This window comes from Procambarus clarkii, chromosome 13 (assembly GCF_040958095.1).
Source record: "Procambarus clarkii isolate CNS0578487 chromosome 13, FALCON_Pclarkii_2.0, whole genome shotgun sequence".
NCBI lineage: Eukaryota > Metazoa > Arthropoda > Malacostraca > Decapoda > Cambaridae > Procambarus > Procambarus clarkii.
This window is the reverse complement of record NC_091162.1, coordinates 12,322,937-12,340,495: the sequence shown is the minus strand read 5'-3', so window position 1 is coordinate 12,340,495 and position 17,559 is coordinate 12,322,937. Positions and strand designations below refer to the sequence as shown.

General features: G+C 38.2%; 2 protein-coding genes across 2 annotated transcripts in view; one reads left to right on the top strand and one right to left on the bottom strand.

The window, feature by feature from the left end:
• The window catches only part of Nf1 (neurofibromin 1), a 139,288-nt gene extending 130,270 nt beyond the window's left edge, over window positions 1–9,018 (top strand). The window contains 1 exon segment of the mRNA XM_045740650.2: window positions 3,367–9,018. Coding sequence (XP_045596606.2) covers window positions 3,367–3,506 — 140 coding nt within the window. The 3' untranslated portion in view covers window positions 3,507–9,018.
• A 2,119-nt stretch (window positions 9,019–11,137) lies between these two features.
• Window positions 11,138–17,559, bottom strand: part of Rint1 (RAD50 interactor 1) — a 29,606-nt gene continuing 23,184 nt past the window's right edge. Inside the window, 1 exon segment of the mRNA XM_045740655.2 lies at window positions 11,138–16,724. Coding sequence (XP_045596611.2) covers window positions 16,520–16,724 — 205 coding nt within the window. The 3' untranslated portion in view covers window positions 11,138–16,519.

Here is a 17,559-nt window from a genome sequence, read left to right as displayed (position 1 = left end):
TATATTTGAGCCTTTAAAGAAGTGGCCTGGATTGATATCCTCCAACTTCAGTATTTTAAAGCTCGTGATGAGATTAGTTTTTACATGTTTGGTTTGCAGTGTTGTAAGTTCTGTGGCCCTATGAGAATTGAAGTAGTTCTGGGAAGATTTTTTGTCGGTGTGTATGTGTTGATCTCTCTCCTTAGCAAATATGTCCCTTTAAAGGCAAGGTCTCTACGTGCTTGGATACAGTAGTCCAGATTGGACTACTGTATCGAGATTGAGGTGCTCAACGGATTGAGCATAATTGCCCGAAACGTTATGCATGTTAGTAGCTGTATAAGAGTGTAACAACTCTTGTATATAAAAATAAACAAAAATAAAAATATTGGGGTGCACTAGTGATTTGTACAGTTGAATAATCACTGTCTTTTCCTTGAAGTCAAAGGTTCATTTGACTATTCCTTGGGTTTGATTGGCATTTTCTTTTTACTATAGCTCCTACTTCTTGCACATCTTTCAACTCCTAGGTCCTTTTCTTCATCGGTGTGCTGTGTTATTGATATGTTAGTTGTGATATGCATTGTTATGCAGTACATGCAAGGTATTGCATTTTTCACCATTAAAAAGTATTTGCCAGTCTTCTGACCATTTGTTGAGTTCATGATATTGTTTTCACTTCCTACTCTACCATAGCTCTTAGTGTTATCTGCAAATTTGATGATATGGTTAGTAATATTCTCATCTATGTCACTGATGTATATGACAAAATGGGTTGGCCCCAAGATGGAACCTTGTGGTATTCCATTCGCCACATTTTTCCGCTCAGATACATTTCCATTTACAACGACCCCTTTGCTCTCTTATCCATTCTATTATTTTAACATTTATTCCATGTGCTTATATTATTTTAGCCAGTCTTTCATTTTGTACCTAATCAAAAGCCTTAGAGAAGTTCATGTAAAATATGTCTGCTATAAGTCCTTTGTCTGAATAGCTTGTTACTGTTTTAAAAAATGTGAACAGGTTAGTGGGCAGGATATATTTTTTAACAAAACCATATTGTATTGATTTGATTAAATTGTGCACTATGAGATGGTGAATGATTCCCTTTAGGATTCTCTCCATGAGCTTGCTTATATGTGAGGTTAGGCTGATCAGTCAGTAGTTTTCTGCTGAGATCATTCTACCTTTATTTTGAAGATATTTGATATATTTGCATATTTCCAAACTAGAGGGACTTTCCCCTTGGTCCAAAATTTTTTTTTGAACAGTTGTTTCAATGGTAAACAGTTCCTCGGGCAGTGTTTTTACAATTTTGGATTGAATTCTATCTACACCTGGGTTTCTAGATTCCTTTAATTTCTCAATGCTCTTTCCGATTGTTTTGTACATTATTGGGATATACCTTAATCTATTCTCTTCCCCTGCTTCAAACATTTGTGTGGGTATTGGAATGTTGTCTAATCATTCTAGTGTGAATTCTCATGAATCAATACATATTGATTCACAGTGTTGGATGCCATTTTATTATCAGTTATAATTTGGTTGGTCTCATTTTATGGGGCTTATAGTCTCTCTTGCCTTAATATTTTTTCTTATATAGGCAAAAAAAGACTGGATCTTAATGTTTTGAGCAAATTTTCTTTCATAGATTTTTAAGAAGGTTAAAGTATTTAACTATGTACTGAGAAAGGCAAGTGTCAACAGCAACAAAGCCAGGACAAAGAATCTTGTTAGGTATATTGTGTTTGAGATCTGTCTTGACAAGATGGCATCTGTAAAGAGTAGATGCAGAAAAGATAATTATAGAAGACACATCTATAGGATGATTAAGAGTTCCTAATGTGATAAAAGAGAGCATCGTGGGTGTCTGCAGACTTAAGAGTTCTTCTAGTCTACCATTAAAAGAACGTTTTCACCAAAGCATTGGAGAGGAGAAGAGGAACAGGAAATATGATAAACACCAGCAGCATAGGATGATGCTCCCATACAAAACATGCCCAAAATGAATCTTAGTCCTGGCTTTGTTGCTGTTGACTCTTGCCTTTCTCAGTACATAATTAATTGCATTTTTTAAACCTTCTGAACAAATATGATCTAACTTAGCTTTAGCACCTCTAAGCGCACACACTTTTCTTTCTCTTGTTTCTGTTTCATGTCGTTCCCCTTGCCATTATGCCTTCGTTGGTCTTATTTTTCCTATACTTCAACCTTTTTACAACCTTTCACTTCACTTCCTTACCATATGTAATTACTGAAATGTCATTATTTCCTATATTTTCTGATGTGTGGGTTGGGTGTCTAAATACTGCCCATTCCAGGTATCTGCCAAATGTTGTCTGGCATACTATTTTTTGTGTTGTTTCCATGCTTCATAGCCTTACAGTAATAATTAACCTCCTTCATCCAATTGGAAATGTACAAAGAAGATATATGCTATATATATAGATTTGTACCTAAAACAACGGTACAAATTTACTTCTGCAGTATACTGCATCCTTAACACTTTAAAACTCACAAATTTAGCTCAATGCTCATTAACAAACAAAATATATTTCTTGGCTTGTATGAAGATACATCAGAAATGGACAAAAGCAGTTGTGACATACACATTCATGAATAAGTCTAATACACACTCATGCATGATGCTGCTCTCCTACGTGCTTACATAAATTTGCTTAAATTCCCCCTCCTTCTCCCCACCCAAGGCTCCTCGTCTTGCCATGCACTTTACCCCATGAATTGCACAATGTAGGAGAACATTGATAGTTTTACATATAACCCCCAAGCAGTCGGGTGCTTAGTAGTAGAAGATAGTTAGAAGTAGTTCAACACTGTATGCCCCAACATCAAATACATACAGAAATCATACAAATATTGTGTATCAATGACAAAATTAACTGGAGCTCTGAGATGACTGGAACCTGTAACCAAGATGCTGCTGGCCGCAAACTCTACCACTGTACCATCATGACTCTGTATAAGTTGTACAATTTATACCAAGTCAGGCATAAGTTGTATTAATACTTGTGTATCAATTGACAGGAATTCCTGCTGATCGGTAGAGAGTCTTGTGCATTGATTTAGTTTCCATGTATTGCCATGTATATAGTTGCCCTTCCCTTCAGGAATCCCATGACGTATCAAGAAGTATGATTGCTTCTTAGCAAATATCTTTAGTAGGTCAAACAGGAATAAAGTAGCTAAAAAAATATCTATTTTCACTGCATAACTTAATGATGTTTGTACAGTGTAGTAATTCATCAACATATTTAATCTAATTGCAGTGTTCCCTTCCAAGAGAGCTGACAATAAACTAATAGTTATTTATATGAATTAAGTTTAAATCCACCCAATACTCATGCAAATGTTTTTAACAAACAGAAGTTGATGGGAGTGAGGGAGTTGGTGCCCCACACAACCTTCCTGCACACCCGGCTTGTTCTCGACCCAAGCCAGCACTACCCAACTTGATTGCCAAGCAGCGCTCCTTCCGTTGCAAACTGTCCAACAAGAGCAAGTAGTTGTAAAAAGTTGTACCTCAACTTAATCCCACAGATGAGTCATTTGGCTTAACTCTGAGATCTTCTTTTATCTGACATTGAAAAAACACTTGTTGATATTAAGATAAATAGGGGATAGGGATTTAGAAATGGCAGCTTCTTGTTCCTCTTACATGTGGTGGATGATAAAGCCCCGTGGTTAGCAGCTGTGTAATTATATCATTAATATTCAGTATTTCAGTTTTAATGAAAAAAAATGACAAATTGCATGCTGCAATCTAGGGATGCTTTAAGGAAGGCAGCTTACTAGTTAAATAATCTTTTTTAAATTGTTACAATTGGCTCCCAGAGCTTTCCAGTATTCAGAAACCATTAATGTGCTGCTGTAGATAATTGGGCATATTTTTGGGTTAAGTGAGAAATAAGGAGTCACGACAAATAATCATAGTACTCTACTGTAATTATAATGCGATGGATGTTATAACTTGTTGTACAACTAAGTATACATCTGTCTATTACATGCTGGCTTGGGATAATGTGATATTTTCTTCATTCATGGCCAAAGGTATACTAGATTGTAAGTAAATCTAGTTTATATAAGTTATTTTGGATGTTTGTTAAGTGTTGAGCTTCCTTACCAGTGGTATGTGAGCCTAAGAAGAGGCTACCTTTATCAACATTACATTGTCACACATTGCTTATTTATTCCAAGTTATGTTTGGCAACTACTGTTGGGTGTCATTGTGTGACTGCTAAGTTAATTGTCATGAATATTATTCTCTTTCTGACCTTGAAAGAAAGAGTTGCTTTTGTGTACTAGGTACATGAGTTCTGTAAATATAGCTTGCAGCTGAGGAAGGAAATCCTCACTACTTTTGAAATGTAACTACTTGTGACCTGTTAGTTGTTCTCTGCGGATTGGGTTTAACCACCCAGGACAAGGGTATTCAGTGATAACTTAGATAAAGCATGCAATGAGTTAATAAGAAAAACAATCAGTATTGTATTTTTTGTCAGACAAGTGAACTTTTGTAAAACCACTAGAAGTGTACATGTTAGTGTAATTGGAGGAATGAATGATTATGGGATAAATGGAAGACTATATATGTAGTGATTGACTATAAACAGCTTCAGCCCAAGTTGAATTTGTGGCATGTTACAGCTTTTAATGTTCATCAGGTAAATGTGTTTTAAGACGTGATGTCTGGTGCATAACCTCAGATGGTTTGACATGAATGTCCTATTTTCATGTCAGTCTGCTTATAAGGCTCATGTTAGCCTTGAAGCTGATAGTAATGAGCCTTAACAAGATTTTATTTTGCAAAGGTCATAAATGCCTATTTTTCTTTTTGCATTTGAAAACAGTATTTAACAAGACCTCCCGTGATATCAAAGAAACCTGGTTGTCACGTTGGGCTAATATTAAGCTCTTTATTTCCCAGTACTTTTCTGCCTTCATTATTGTCACTTTTCATTTGTGCAGCTTTTGCTACTGATTATCCAAGTGAAAGCCAATGAATGAACCCATACAGTGCATGTTCCTCTATTTTAGATTAATGTCTTGTGTACCAAATCCATTGTCTGTTAAGTGCTAGGAAGATACACATTTTGCAGCTGATCTGTCAAGTGAAATAACTTCTTAATTGCACAATATTTATTACAGTAACTTTATTTGCAGTTTTTGATGCTCTTTGAAAATTCCAAGCTCTGAATTATGATCTGTGAGAATAAATATTAAATTATACTATAGTGTGATGCATTGCAATAATTTACTCATTTGGATTGGACATAGTTTGTGTACCGTGTAAGGCATTCTTAGGTCAAAAGGGCACCAATACATGCACCTCATCATTCACCAGTTAACATTTCATCTTTGACATACCTGCTCCATAAATTAACTTATACATAATCATATGATGAACTTGCATATATTAGTCTCTTCAGGTTGTTTTCCTAACAGTTTCCTTAACATTATTACTCCTTTATAAAAATGAGATAGCTTTAATTGACAAGGATGTCATTGATTTTAAATAAGTTTCATACATCCTCTATCACTAGCCATTTGATGTCTTGTACCCTATACTATTAACTGGTACAAAGGCAGTGTTCATTAGCACTTTCACATGCCTCACAGCTAACAGTCCGCCCCTCTCAGGGCTCGGCTCAGCAATACATAATATGTTTGTACTATCTTTTTTTTTTCTGGGAGGGTTCCAGGGTGGCTTCCTGTTGCTAACTGCTGTTGGTTATCCTATTAAATTGCACCTGGCCCTTACAAGTTATTAATATCCTAGTGGTGACCGAAGGTCAAAACCTGGTTACCCCACAAGAGCAGAGAACAAAGAATACTAGATCACTTTGAGTATATAGCCACCAAAAAGGCAGAGTAAGGCAAAAAAGAAAATAATCAGGAAACAGGAGACCCAGTAGTCACATTATTTCACCACTAGTTCCACCTCCCCACCATAAGATGGCAGCACCAGGAAATATACCCCCCTCTACAGTGTACCCCCCCCCCTCCCCCTCAGTCATTCACCTGGTGCTACCTTATGTAGTGCTTCATCTGTCACCTTTCCTTAAAGGGTCTCTCTCTGTCCAGACAAGTGCTGGCCATTCTTTAAACTGTCCCATGGGGCTATTTGCTAGTGTATTGTTCTACTTTTAGTATTTGCTTCATGAGCATGTTTACCAGCCTCACGTGTTGTGTGGACTCTGCAAAATTGTTCTCCTCAAGCTGCCCGAGCAATGAAACGACCTAACTACTGTGTTTTGTTTTTGTTTATTTTGCTCAACCCATCCTCCTGTTTAGATAGTACCTATTGTGACGATTGTCAATAGTCGCAAATTCGTACATACTTAGCTTTTAGATAGTAGTATACTGACTAGTAAGGAATTCCTTTTAAAATAATGAAGTTAGAAAACAAACTTAAATATTCCTAGGCCTAGTATAACACACACATGTACTATATTAGGCCTGAGATATCGTGTATTAGGCCTACGAAGGTTAGATTAGTTTGTCAAAGCAACACAAGTAAAAAATAGTTTTCCAGTTTGTCCAACCCAATAGTTCAGATTTCTACTTTCTAATTTCGTTGTACGTCGGTATATAGACTATAGTCCTCGTCGTTACTATAAGTACTACCAAAATAGGAGGATGGGCTAATTTTGCCTTGCTGATGTCTGTTTTGTCTCACGCTATCTTTTTGTGGCAATTTCCTTAGCTAGAGTGATCTAGTATCCTCTGCTCTCAGCACCTCTGAGGACACAAGATTTTGACCTCTAGTCTCCGGTTGATTATTAATGACTCGCAAGAGCCTGGTGTGATTTGATAGATGTGTAGCTATCAAGAGTTGCTAGCACAGAGACCTTGGACCCACGAGAAAGAGGTGTTTCATTACATTCAATGCTGTTGTTTTAAGATTTCACTCTTTTTTTATATATATATATATATATAATTATGAATTTTGTGTAAAATGTTCAGAAATGAATGCTCTAGAGTACTGTATAGATGAATAAAAAAAATGGTATATGCATTATAGTTTATGCATGGTGTTGCTATGTATATGAAAGTTTATATATATTTAACCATTCCTCATTTATAATTTGTAATAAAATAAATATGGATATGTTCGCAAATGATCGACTTATATTGCTGTAAACCAAAAAGAAAGAGTACGTGTATAATTTTTCATCAAGGATATTTGTAAAATGACAAGCAAATACATACGAGCAGAGTGATTATTGTCTTGAGTGAAGAGGGGGATTGGCTGGATGTTCCCCTCAATACATTGGTTGGTCACCTGCTAGGTCTGACCACATGGTGCTTATGTATGTTAAGAGTTTTCTCATGAAAGTAAAAATAGAATGGTCAAGGAAGTGATTTTCACAAATTCCGAAACTTATTGACGCAATTTAACATCTGGATTGCTTACAGATACTGTACTAAAATGTGTCATTGTCACACAAAATTGTTAAACAGTATAAGGGATATGAACTGAACTAAATTCTGTGTATTTTTCCTGTAATTTATTATAATATTTGAGAAAATAATATATAAATTTTTTTAGAGATAGACATTGATAATAATGAGCATTTTTCATTATGACAGCATTTTACTGGACTGTAGAAATGGTTAGTTACTGTATCCTAATTGTTCTGCCCACTTACTCCCTTAACATGTAGTACAGTATAGTGCAGCACATCATGTCTTACAGCACCACCATGTGTCCCCATCATGTCATGTGGCACCACTGAGTCCCAATAATATCATGTATATTACCATGTGTCGCCATCCTATCACACAACACTATTGAATCCCTATCATGTCATGTGGCCCTTTTGTGTTGCCATCGTGACATGTGGCACTACTATGTCCCCCCATTGGGTCATGTGGCACCACCACGTGTCATGTTATATGTCACTTGACTGTGTCCCCCATCTTCTCATGTGGCACCACTACATGTCTCCATCATATAATGTGATAACATGTGTCCCTATCATAGCTTCTCACCACCATGTGTCCCTATCATGGCTTCTCACCACCATGTGTTCCTATCATGCCTTCTCCACCATGTGTCCCTATCATGCCTTCTCTCATCATGTGTCCCTATCATGCCTTCACCATGTGTCCCTATCATGCCTTCTCCACCATGTGTCCCTATCATGCCTTCTCTTTCTCACCACCATGTGTCCCTATCAAGCCTTCTCTCTCACTACCATGTGTCCCTGTCATGCCTTCTCTCTCACCACCATGTGTCCCTATCATGCCTTCTCTCTCTCTCCACCATGTGTCCCTATCATGCCTTCTCTCTCACCACCATGTGTCCCTATCATGCCTTCTCTCTCTCCACCATGTGTCCCTATCATGCCTTCTCTCTCTCTCCACCATGTGTCCCTATCATGCCTTCTCTCTCCCCACCAAGTGTCCCAATCATGCCTTCTCACCACAGTATCCCCCACTCAAGCATCCCCATCACCATGTGTCCCTATAATGCCTTATCCCACCATGTATCCCTATCATGCTTACTCACCACCGTGTGTCCCTACCCTGCCTTATCTCACCACAATATATGCCTGTCAGGCCTTTATTACCACTGTGTCCCAGTCATGTCACAGGATAATTCCCACCTCCCATATCAAGATTTTCACAGATCCTTGAAGATTTCTTATATTTGTGTTATAATTTGTAAAACCTTGAAAAGTCTAAAATTTACTCTGCTGATAGCAGGAATCATGCATGTTACTCATGCCTATGAACACTAGTATTACCATCTTACATGTGTCTATCATGCCTTAAAATACCCCAATTCCTCTTTGAAGCTCACTTTGACAAAGGAATATTAATTTAAAGAGGGTTTTGTGAAGTAACGGTATGACTTATCGCTGATATAAACTGGCAACTTATTTTTCGTGTTCTTCTCTTCCCTAATTCATTATCAAATCAGTTCACTCTAAATATACTTGTACCTACCTGTACATCTAAATTAAGGGTGCCTATTATAATTTATTCTTCATTAGTAAACATATCTGTCTTTGTAGTGTTTTTATGACATGACGAGATCTGGATCACACTGAGACTGCCTTTAAAAATAATTTAATCTTTTTTACCTTTTTTTGCTAAACATTTAAACAAAATATAAATATTTGTGAAAGAGAGCATCAGTTAATGCAAAAACTGAGGGTCTTTGCTTTTCTGAGTATACTGTACATGTACTGTAGAATCCTTGGCAGAAAGATACCAACACTGAGGTTGACGTACACCCTGACCACGACCCCTTCACCTTTCATCATCTTCAACTCCTCTCCAAGGCTTAGGGGCAGTCATGGTTTTCATTATTTGGAGGTTTGTGTGCTTGATTGAGGCAGGTCGCTTACTTCAATCATAGCTGTTGTTTCTCTGAACTTACACTCGGTGTTTGCTGGTGAGCGGCTGCCTGCACCCGGTTCCCTGGTTTTCATCGTCAGGGGGTGGAAAGAACCCATGGGTCTTTAGTGTGGTTCAGAGGTGACCGACCCATCAAGCTTGCACTCACTGGGTGCGAGTTTGAGGTAAGTTTTCAAATTTGCCGATGGTCATTCATTTTGCCTCTATAAGCTGCATCCAAAATGTTTACATTCCCTGTCACTTCGGTGGGGCATAATTTGTTTTGTTTTGGTTATTCCTCTTGTGGCAGTAGGGTCCCTATGCCCTGTTTGTTTCCCTTGATCTCCCTCCCCTTCTTTTCAGTCTCAGCTTGAATGGTAACAGCTATTAGCTTCTTGCCTTCTGGTTGCAATTGTTGGTCCCTGCTGCTCTTGACCCTTCTGGCCCATTAACTGAACCCCCATGTTTTTCCGAGGCTCCACCATTTCTCTGGTCAGTGGATATTGTATTTCTTGGTTATTTGTTGGTTGGCTTCTTTTGTCCGACAATGTCACTTTTGTTGGCATACAGTGTTACCATTTATCAGCTTCATATTGCAAGTTGTTTGTGTGTGTTTTCACTTTATGCCTGCTCACATTCCTCTTGGGCCTTCTGGGTCTCTGGATGAGGTTCTCGGTCTCTTTTTGTATGCTCAGTTCTGTCACCCATTTGATCCATAACCTGAGTTAAAAGGCCTTGTTTTCTTGGTTCATACTTCCAATTTTAGGGTCAGGGAGCTTTATGCTGTCTTACAGAAGTTGGATTTTGTTCCTTTGGCCCTGGTGGAGAGTTTCTTGATCTACTTCCTTCTCCGTTTCTAATTTGCATTGAAATTGTTGATTTCTGGTGGGGTCTTTTGGTTGTTAGCTCTTGATTTGTTCAGCCTGGGGGTACATCATTTATTGTGCCTGTGGTGGCAGTTTCCTTATTTATGTACCTTTTGGGACACTGGTTGATGCATTGTTTGTTGACCCAGTGTCATCGGTTCCTTCTACCTAGGCACATTTGTTTCGGATTGTCCACAATGTTGAGTCTAGCCAGCCTGCAGGCTTCCCTCGAGCTTGTGATGTTTGGAAGTTTGAGGCATTGTCTACTGTTTTGTCTAATAGGTCTTAGGCTGATCCTTGGGCTCTGGAGTTTTGACATTCTAACAATGTGTTGGTGGCTTCATGTTTGGTTAATGTGTTGGGGTTGTTCCATGCTTGTATGGCATTGGGTATAAATATTTGGATTTCATTTTCAAGTATTCTCACAATCTGCAAAACATCAAGATAACTGATGAAGCAGCGAATGTAGACATGAAAGCAGCCAAACATTATCATCAGATATTAAAAGAAATCATAGAAGGTGGCCACACTCCCAAACAAGCTTACAAAGTTGATGAAACTGATTCATACTGGAAACAAATGTCATCAAGAACCTATATCTCCAGGAAAGAAGAAATGCAGACAATCCTGTCTCTGTGGGTAACACTGACTCCTCACCAAGCCTCAACACACACTCTTTGCAGCTATCTCTGGTAAGTACAACTATTGTATATAATTTGTTTTCTTCCAAGGCACATATTTCCATATGCAGACACACAAGCATATCGAGGTTAAAAATTCAGACATTAGCTTTAATTTTGGGGTAAAGTGATAGCTTACTTGGTAACTCAGCCAAAAATTTTGGTCCAGTTTGAACCTCTCTTCATTTTGACAAAATACAAGTTACGATTAGCAGTTTAGTTACTGAAAAAAAAATGGAAGCCTATGTTTATGCAATACTTTAATGTATTTGTAAATAACATATACAATACTAGAATAAATAATCTAGAACATTTCTATCTCTGATGCTACAAGTTACACTTGGTTGACAAACACGCAGAAATCCACACTAACATTAATACCTGTACATATGTTCAAAAGAACAAAAAGCAAGAAGAACTGTTCAATATATAAAAATTTCAACAAGAAAATTGTTCAGGAAAAATAAACATGGAACTATTAAACATACAATGAAAAATAGTCCTAAGTACCAAAACTCTCACAAAGAATAGAACAAGTGACAGGAGAAACATACAAAATCTGCTTAACTAAAGTAAAATTTGCTCTCAATGTCAAGGATATCAAGACTGGAATTAAGTCATGCACAGAAGTAATTATTTATCAAAGAAGGCACCAAGCCAGGAAGGCTATGTAGCACCATCAAATGTGAGGAATATTCAGAGGGCGCTAAATATCACCGAGGATGCCAATAAAAGAACAGAAACGCATAAGGTATCAAAAGTATCCTGATTCACCAAGAATTCTATCGAGGGAAAAGTGACCATTGGGGACGGTCGGAAAGCAAGACACGTGCTCGTCCTGGAAGTCAGGACATTCAACAAGGATATGCACAAATGTAAGAGGGACAATAAGGAGCAGGGCAGCGCTCCATTAAGTGTCCATGAGTTAAGCACATATGGCCAATACGCAGCCTTGCCAGAGTTGTTTCCCGTCACCAGTTACGGTGGTAGGAGGAAGGCCACAGGGGGACACTACCCTAAACCCTCAAACTGCTAGGTCCAAATGGCTTTAAGAGTATGCAGCTTGTTACCAGTAACAGAAGACCAACAACTCTGCCAACAGGCAAGGATGGAGGAATGAATAACTGGGTAAAAGTTGGAATAAGGAATACCTTTATGGGAGATGGGACAAGTGCGGATTTCTTCCTTAGCGGCAATGTCCACACGCTCATTTAAAGAGATACTGTACCAATATGGCTGGGAATCCAGCAAAACTCAACTGTCTTAAATCTACTGGAGATAAGAAACAGCCAATGTTGAATCTCGACAACCACCAGATGGATTGAATTAAAGGACTCCAGAGCCATGAGGGCACTGCGAGAGTCAACTACAACCACAAAGGAGGATTGACAGCAAGAAAGCAGGAGATGAAGAGCATAGAGAATAACAAAGTTCTGCCATGAAGATGCTAGTCTAGGGGACATAAAAATTTGAATACAGAAAACTAGGTTTTGCAGAGTGAAATAATAAATGTTAGAATAGCTTAGGAAGGAATTCTGCCCAAAGTAGCAAAGAATGCTTCCATGGATGGCCAATGAACACTGAAAGGAACATGCCCAACCATCTTTTGTTATTGGGAGGGGGAGCGGAATGTATACGATATCTTGCCAGTATCAAGCTTTTTCTCTGTATTACACTTAAGTAATTGTCAAAAGAAAGCACCAAGCTGGCAAGACTATGTAGCACCATCAAAGTCGCAGGAGATTCAAAAGGCAGTAAATATCACTAAGGATGCAAATACGAGAACAAAAGCACATAAGGCAAGCGATATCAAAGGTATCGGATTCACCAAGGATTCTATCGAGGAACAAATGTGTATTACACTTAGTGCTTATGCTACTAGTAATTTGTATTTGTTTATAAATATGGAGTTTGTCAATTTTTTTCCCCCTAGCTTTTCAGGATGACCAACCACTTATCCGAACACAACTGGTTCGATTTCTACTATAAAGTGCCTGGAGTTTCTGATGCGGGATCATCACAGATTGTATGGTGTGCAGGTGGTTAGGTTATGGTCATTTTAGGATTGGTATCTTATGCCAAATACCTTCACCTTTGATTATTCACCTTTAACACAGCCACAGCTTGCATTTGGCATTAATACAACTTTAGCACCATTTCGCAAGTTGTCTTGGGCTGTCATTCATTCTCCAAACGAGCCATCTTGGACTCGTGACAAAGTGTTGGTGTTTCTTTCCTCCTCTCAGTTCATGGTTGCCCCCTTCAGTCTGGGATATTTTCCTTAAAGCAGTGTTTTTGCTGGCTCTTGTCTTCAGCTGCAGGGGATTGGTTAGGAAGCTTCATACTCTCTTCTGCAGGTGGGGGTTCTCAGTGGGTGGTTTTTGTTTGTGGTTTTTTTCCTGGCAAAGAATGAGTTGGTCATCTTCATGATCATCTTTGATGATTAATGCTTGGTTGGTCCAGCTGGGGATGCATAATTTGTTGTGTCCGGTGGTAGTACTTTACCACTACCTGCATGCCATCCATTCTGCTGCAGTGGATACACACTTGGTTGACCGTTTCCTTGGTCCCCTGTTCCAAGGCTCATATTCCTCAGGTTGTATGTTATCCAAGCTAGCCACTGCAGTTTACTCTTGAGCCCATGATGTTTGTATTGCTCTAGCAATGGAATACAAACAAATTTTAATTTGCAATTGAGGTATTCAACTTGTCTGATGTATTTAAAGTAGAACTAAAATCAAGAACAATTAACCCACTTACGAGAGGAGTGCAACAAATCATAGATGCAGGTATGCTTGTGCATGTAAAAATGCTTAAGATTACATGTACTATTCTTGCCAAAAAACAAGCATATAATGGAGACTAATTATTATAAATACTTTTATTTTCACTATAATTTTGCTAAGCAGCATTTTTGCATTGTTAACATTAAAAGTTTTAGTTTTCCTTCAACAAAAATTACAACCAGTTCAAATATTGTTCAAAATCAAATACATCACTCTCCAGGTGTGTAATTTTGATAACTACCATCAGTTTTGGGCTGCTCATAATTTTATGATGTTTAAGTTTGACATAATAGGTTAAAACAAGACCTTGTTAGGTGTTACTTGTGGTGAATGAATGATACATTCTTCTATATGTGGCTAGCACATATTAGCACTCCTTTAACTTACATAGTATATACTGTACAGCACTTTCAATTTTCTTATGCAGTATTTCTATTTTCTTGAGTATTTTACAAGCCCACAGATAACTCTTGTCATAATTATAATAAAAGTGTAATTACAGTACTTTTTGTACTCCCACAACCGTTACTGTACCTGTAGCAGGTTTATGAACTGCACAGTAGTTGTCATAATCCTGTGAAAATTACATTCATTTGATTAGAAACTAGGAAAATATAATAAAAAGTTCAAGCAACAATTTGTATAATTTCCATCTTGCAGACTGTGCTTTGAATCTCATACAAGTAATTGTCAAAAGAAAGCAACAAGCCAGGAAGATAGTAGCACTGTCTGTGTTGCGGGACATTCAAAAGGTGCTAAATATCACTCAGGATATCAATACGGGAATGAAAGGCCATAAGGCAAGTGACATCACAAGTATCAGATTCGCCAAAGATTCTGTCGAGGCACAAGTAACCCGGCGAGACATTATAAAAGCAAGACATGCAATCATTCTAATAATCTGGACATTCTACAGGGACGATGCTCTTTGGACAATAATGAGCAGGGCATTGTTCCATTAAGTACCAATAAGTGTACGTGGCTAATATGCAGCCTGTAATGGCAGACCAACTACTTTGCCAACAGTCATGGATTGGCAATTGAATGACTGAGTAGAAATCAGAATAAGAATCCCTTTTCAGGAAATGTGACAAGTATGAATGTCCTCTTTAGTGCAAGTTCTTTTGAGGTAACTCCAGTTTTGCTAGGAACCCAGCAAAATTCAACTGTCTTAAATCTGCTATAGATAAGAAATGGCCAGTATTGTATTACAACCACCACAGGATGTAAGGGATTAAATACTCCCAGTCATGAGGGCACTGCAAGAGAGAACCACAATGACAAGAACATTAATGATGAGAAAGCAGCTGATAAAGAGCATACAAATCCCCATAAAGTTCTGCTGTGAAGATGCTCCGGAAGTAGGCAACACATACAGGTTTGATCAGGAAAAGCTACAGAGTAGCAAACACAGTCGGCAGACTTTGACCTATCAGTAAACAGAGCAATGAAGTGTGAGTAAGGGAAAATATTCCAGGAAAAGTAACAGTAAGTAATTATTAAAAGGTGGTGCCAAGTTGGGTAGTTACACAGTACCCAGTACAGTGTTGCTAGATATTCAAAAGGTGCTACATATGCAAGAGGTGCTAAATATCACCCAAGACACTAATATGAGAACAGAATATAAGGGATATAAGGAAAGCAATATCAAAGGTATCGGATTCACCAAGGTTTCTATCAAGGGACAAATGACCTCCAGGAAGATTGGAAAAGACATACGAACATCTCAAAAATTGGCATTCTACCAGGAGTGCATGACTGTGGAACAATACAGTTCGGACAAAAGGGGAAACAGGAAGTTGTTCCATTTAGTGATCATGAGATTTACATAGCATGACAAAGAACAACACACCTCTAAGTTATAGCACATGTCTTAGCTGGATAGAACTTGAAGCAATGAGTGGTGGCCCAGAAGGACAATCTATCGATCGCAAGTTGAAGCTAGTGTTGGAGGAAAGGAAGATTATCTCTGTGAAACCAGTGTGAGAGATCATTAACATAAAAAGTCTGAGAAAATATCAACTGAAAGACAACAGGACTAAAATCCTTAGGGAAAGTCCTTTAACCCTTCATCTGCACATAGCGTTCAGGGGTGCCTCACATCACTTTAATGATGGTGCAGAGTGACCAGAGATGCCTTTAGGTCTAGAGAATGATTTAAAAGTTCCACAGATACGTGGGGCCCACATTTCCTTTCTCAATCCTCCAGGAAACAGAAGTCATCTTGGAAAAAATTACTGGTGTATTTTGGTGTTGGTGCCACTTCCAGGTAACACAGCCCAAGCAGTCCAAATTCCACTAAGAAACACACTTCTGTATGTCATGGGAGGCATAGTGAGAAACAGAGCAGTGTGTGTTTATTTAGTGTCATGAAAAGTAAGAGGGAGTGAGGGACAGACAAGATGGGCAGGGAAGAGAGCATGGAGTGAACTTCATGCATAGTGCACACATGGGAGTGTACTTCACTTGTGTACTCTTACAGCAGGCAGGAGCTGCCCCCTCATACCTGCAGGTGGTGCACAAGAGAATTCCTCACCTTGTCAAAGAACCACCCACTGAAGGGGCTCTCACCTGTAGTTTAGTTGGCCTTTGAAGTGCAAGGATTTTTTTTAATTTCTTTATTAAAGAAATAAGTAATAACCTTTTAATGACAAAACCCAAACAAATTATCTAAATTATCCAACAAATATGTAAGAGAACACATGTACCTCCTCCACTGATCAAGACAAACTAGGATTTGCATTACCAAATATACAGATGAGTTATTTTGTCTCGCCAGTGATTGCCATCTATAATACTTATAGTTGTATATGTATTTTTTGTTGTCAAAAATGTCACATCAGTCTCTGTCATATATTCTAATATTGAACACTGTGTCAGCTTCCTTTGGTGTTAGCAGAGTGACACCATGTTCAGCTAAGGCCTTAACTGGGGACACAACCAAGCTAAAGGTATCCAGGTCATCTTGCCACATGCGGATAGTATCACGCAGGAGGAATGCTGTTGGATGTGGCAGCGTCAGCAGAATTACACATTCCTTTACTCTGAAACAGAAACAACATTCTAAATAACAAAGCTGTATTTTGGGTCAAATCAAATTTGTATTATTAGGTTAACAAATGTTCTCTCTCAAAAGTGCAGTACAGTATTAATAGTATATATTTTATGGTTCCAAATATGGCACAACAAGCCCTCAAATTTTCTACTATCTTTTTCAAATTCGTCAATTTATGAGAAAGTTAAAATGTCTACAAGATCATCTTTCTAGATTTACAAATATTTATAAAATATAAATAAATTGATTAACAACAAAGTCTGAATCCTAGGAATCATCCAAATCTAAAAATATATATATACTGTACCCGAATATATATATAAATATGTACATACATGTATGATGCTAAGCTAGGGAAGTTAAGGGACTTTGATGATAGTCATGCCCTTAAAGATGACCTGGACAAAATAAGTACAGTATGTAGTCACACTTAGCAGTCACAGGGATTGTCCTCCTCACCACAGCTAGGGTGTCCAGAACCCTTCAACTTGACCGTTCCTCACTGACGGCAACTAAAGCAGTACTGCAGCCTTGGGTATCACACTCAATACCAGTTTCTATGACAAATACAGCTACTTCTATGACAAATATAGTGTATGTACCTTTGTGGCAAACTTGTAAGCAGTCCACCACATAGGAAGCTTAAAAAAGGTGCCCTCCTAGACTTGCCAACTAGCAAAGCAATGGGTAAAACACATTTTGAATCTAACAGTGAAAATGTAGGAAGCAAAAGTGTTACAAAAAATCTTAGTCCAGCACTCTTCCATGCTGACCCAAGCACAGTTTATATACCAGTACCTCCACTGTTTTATTCCCATGCCAAA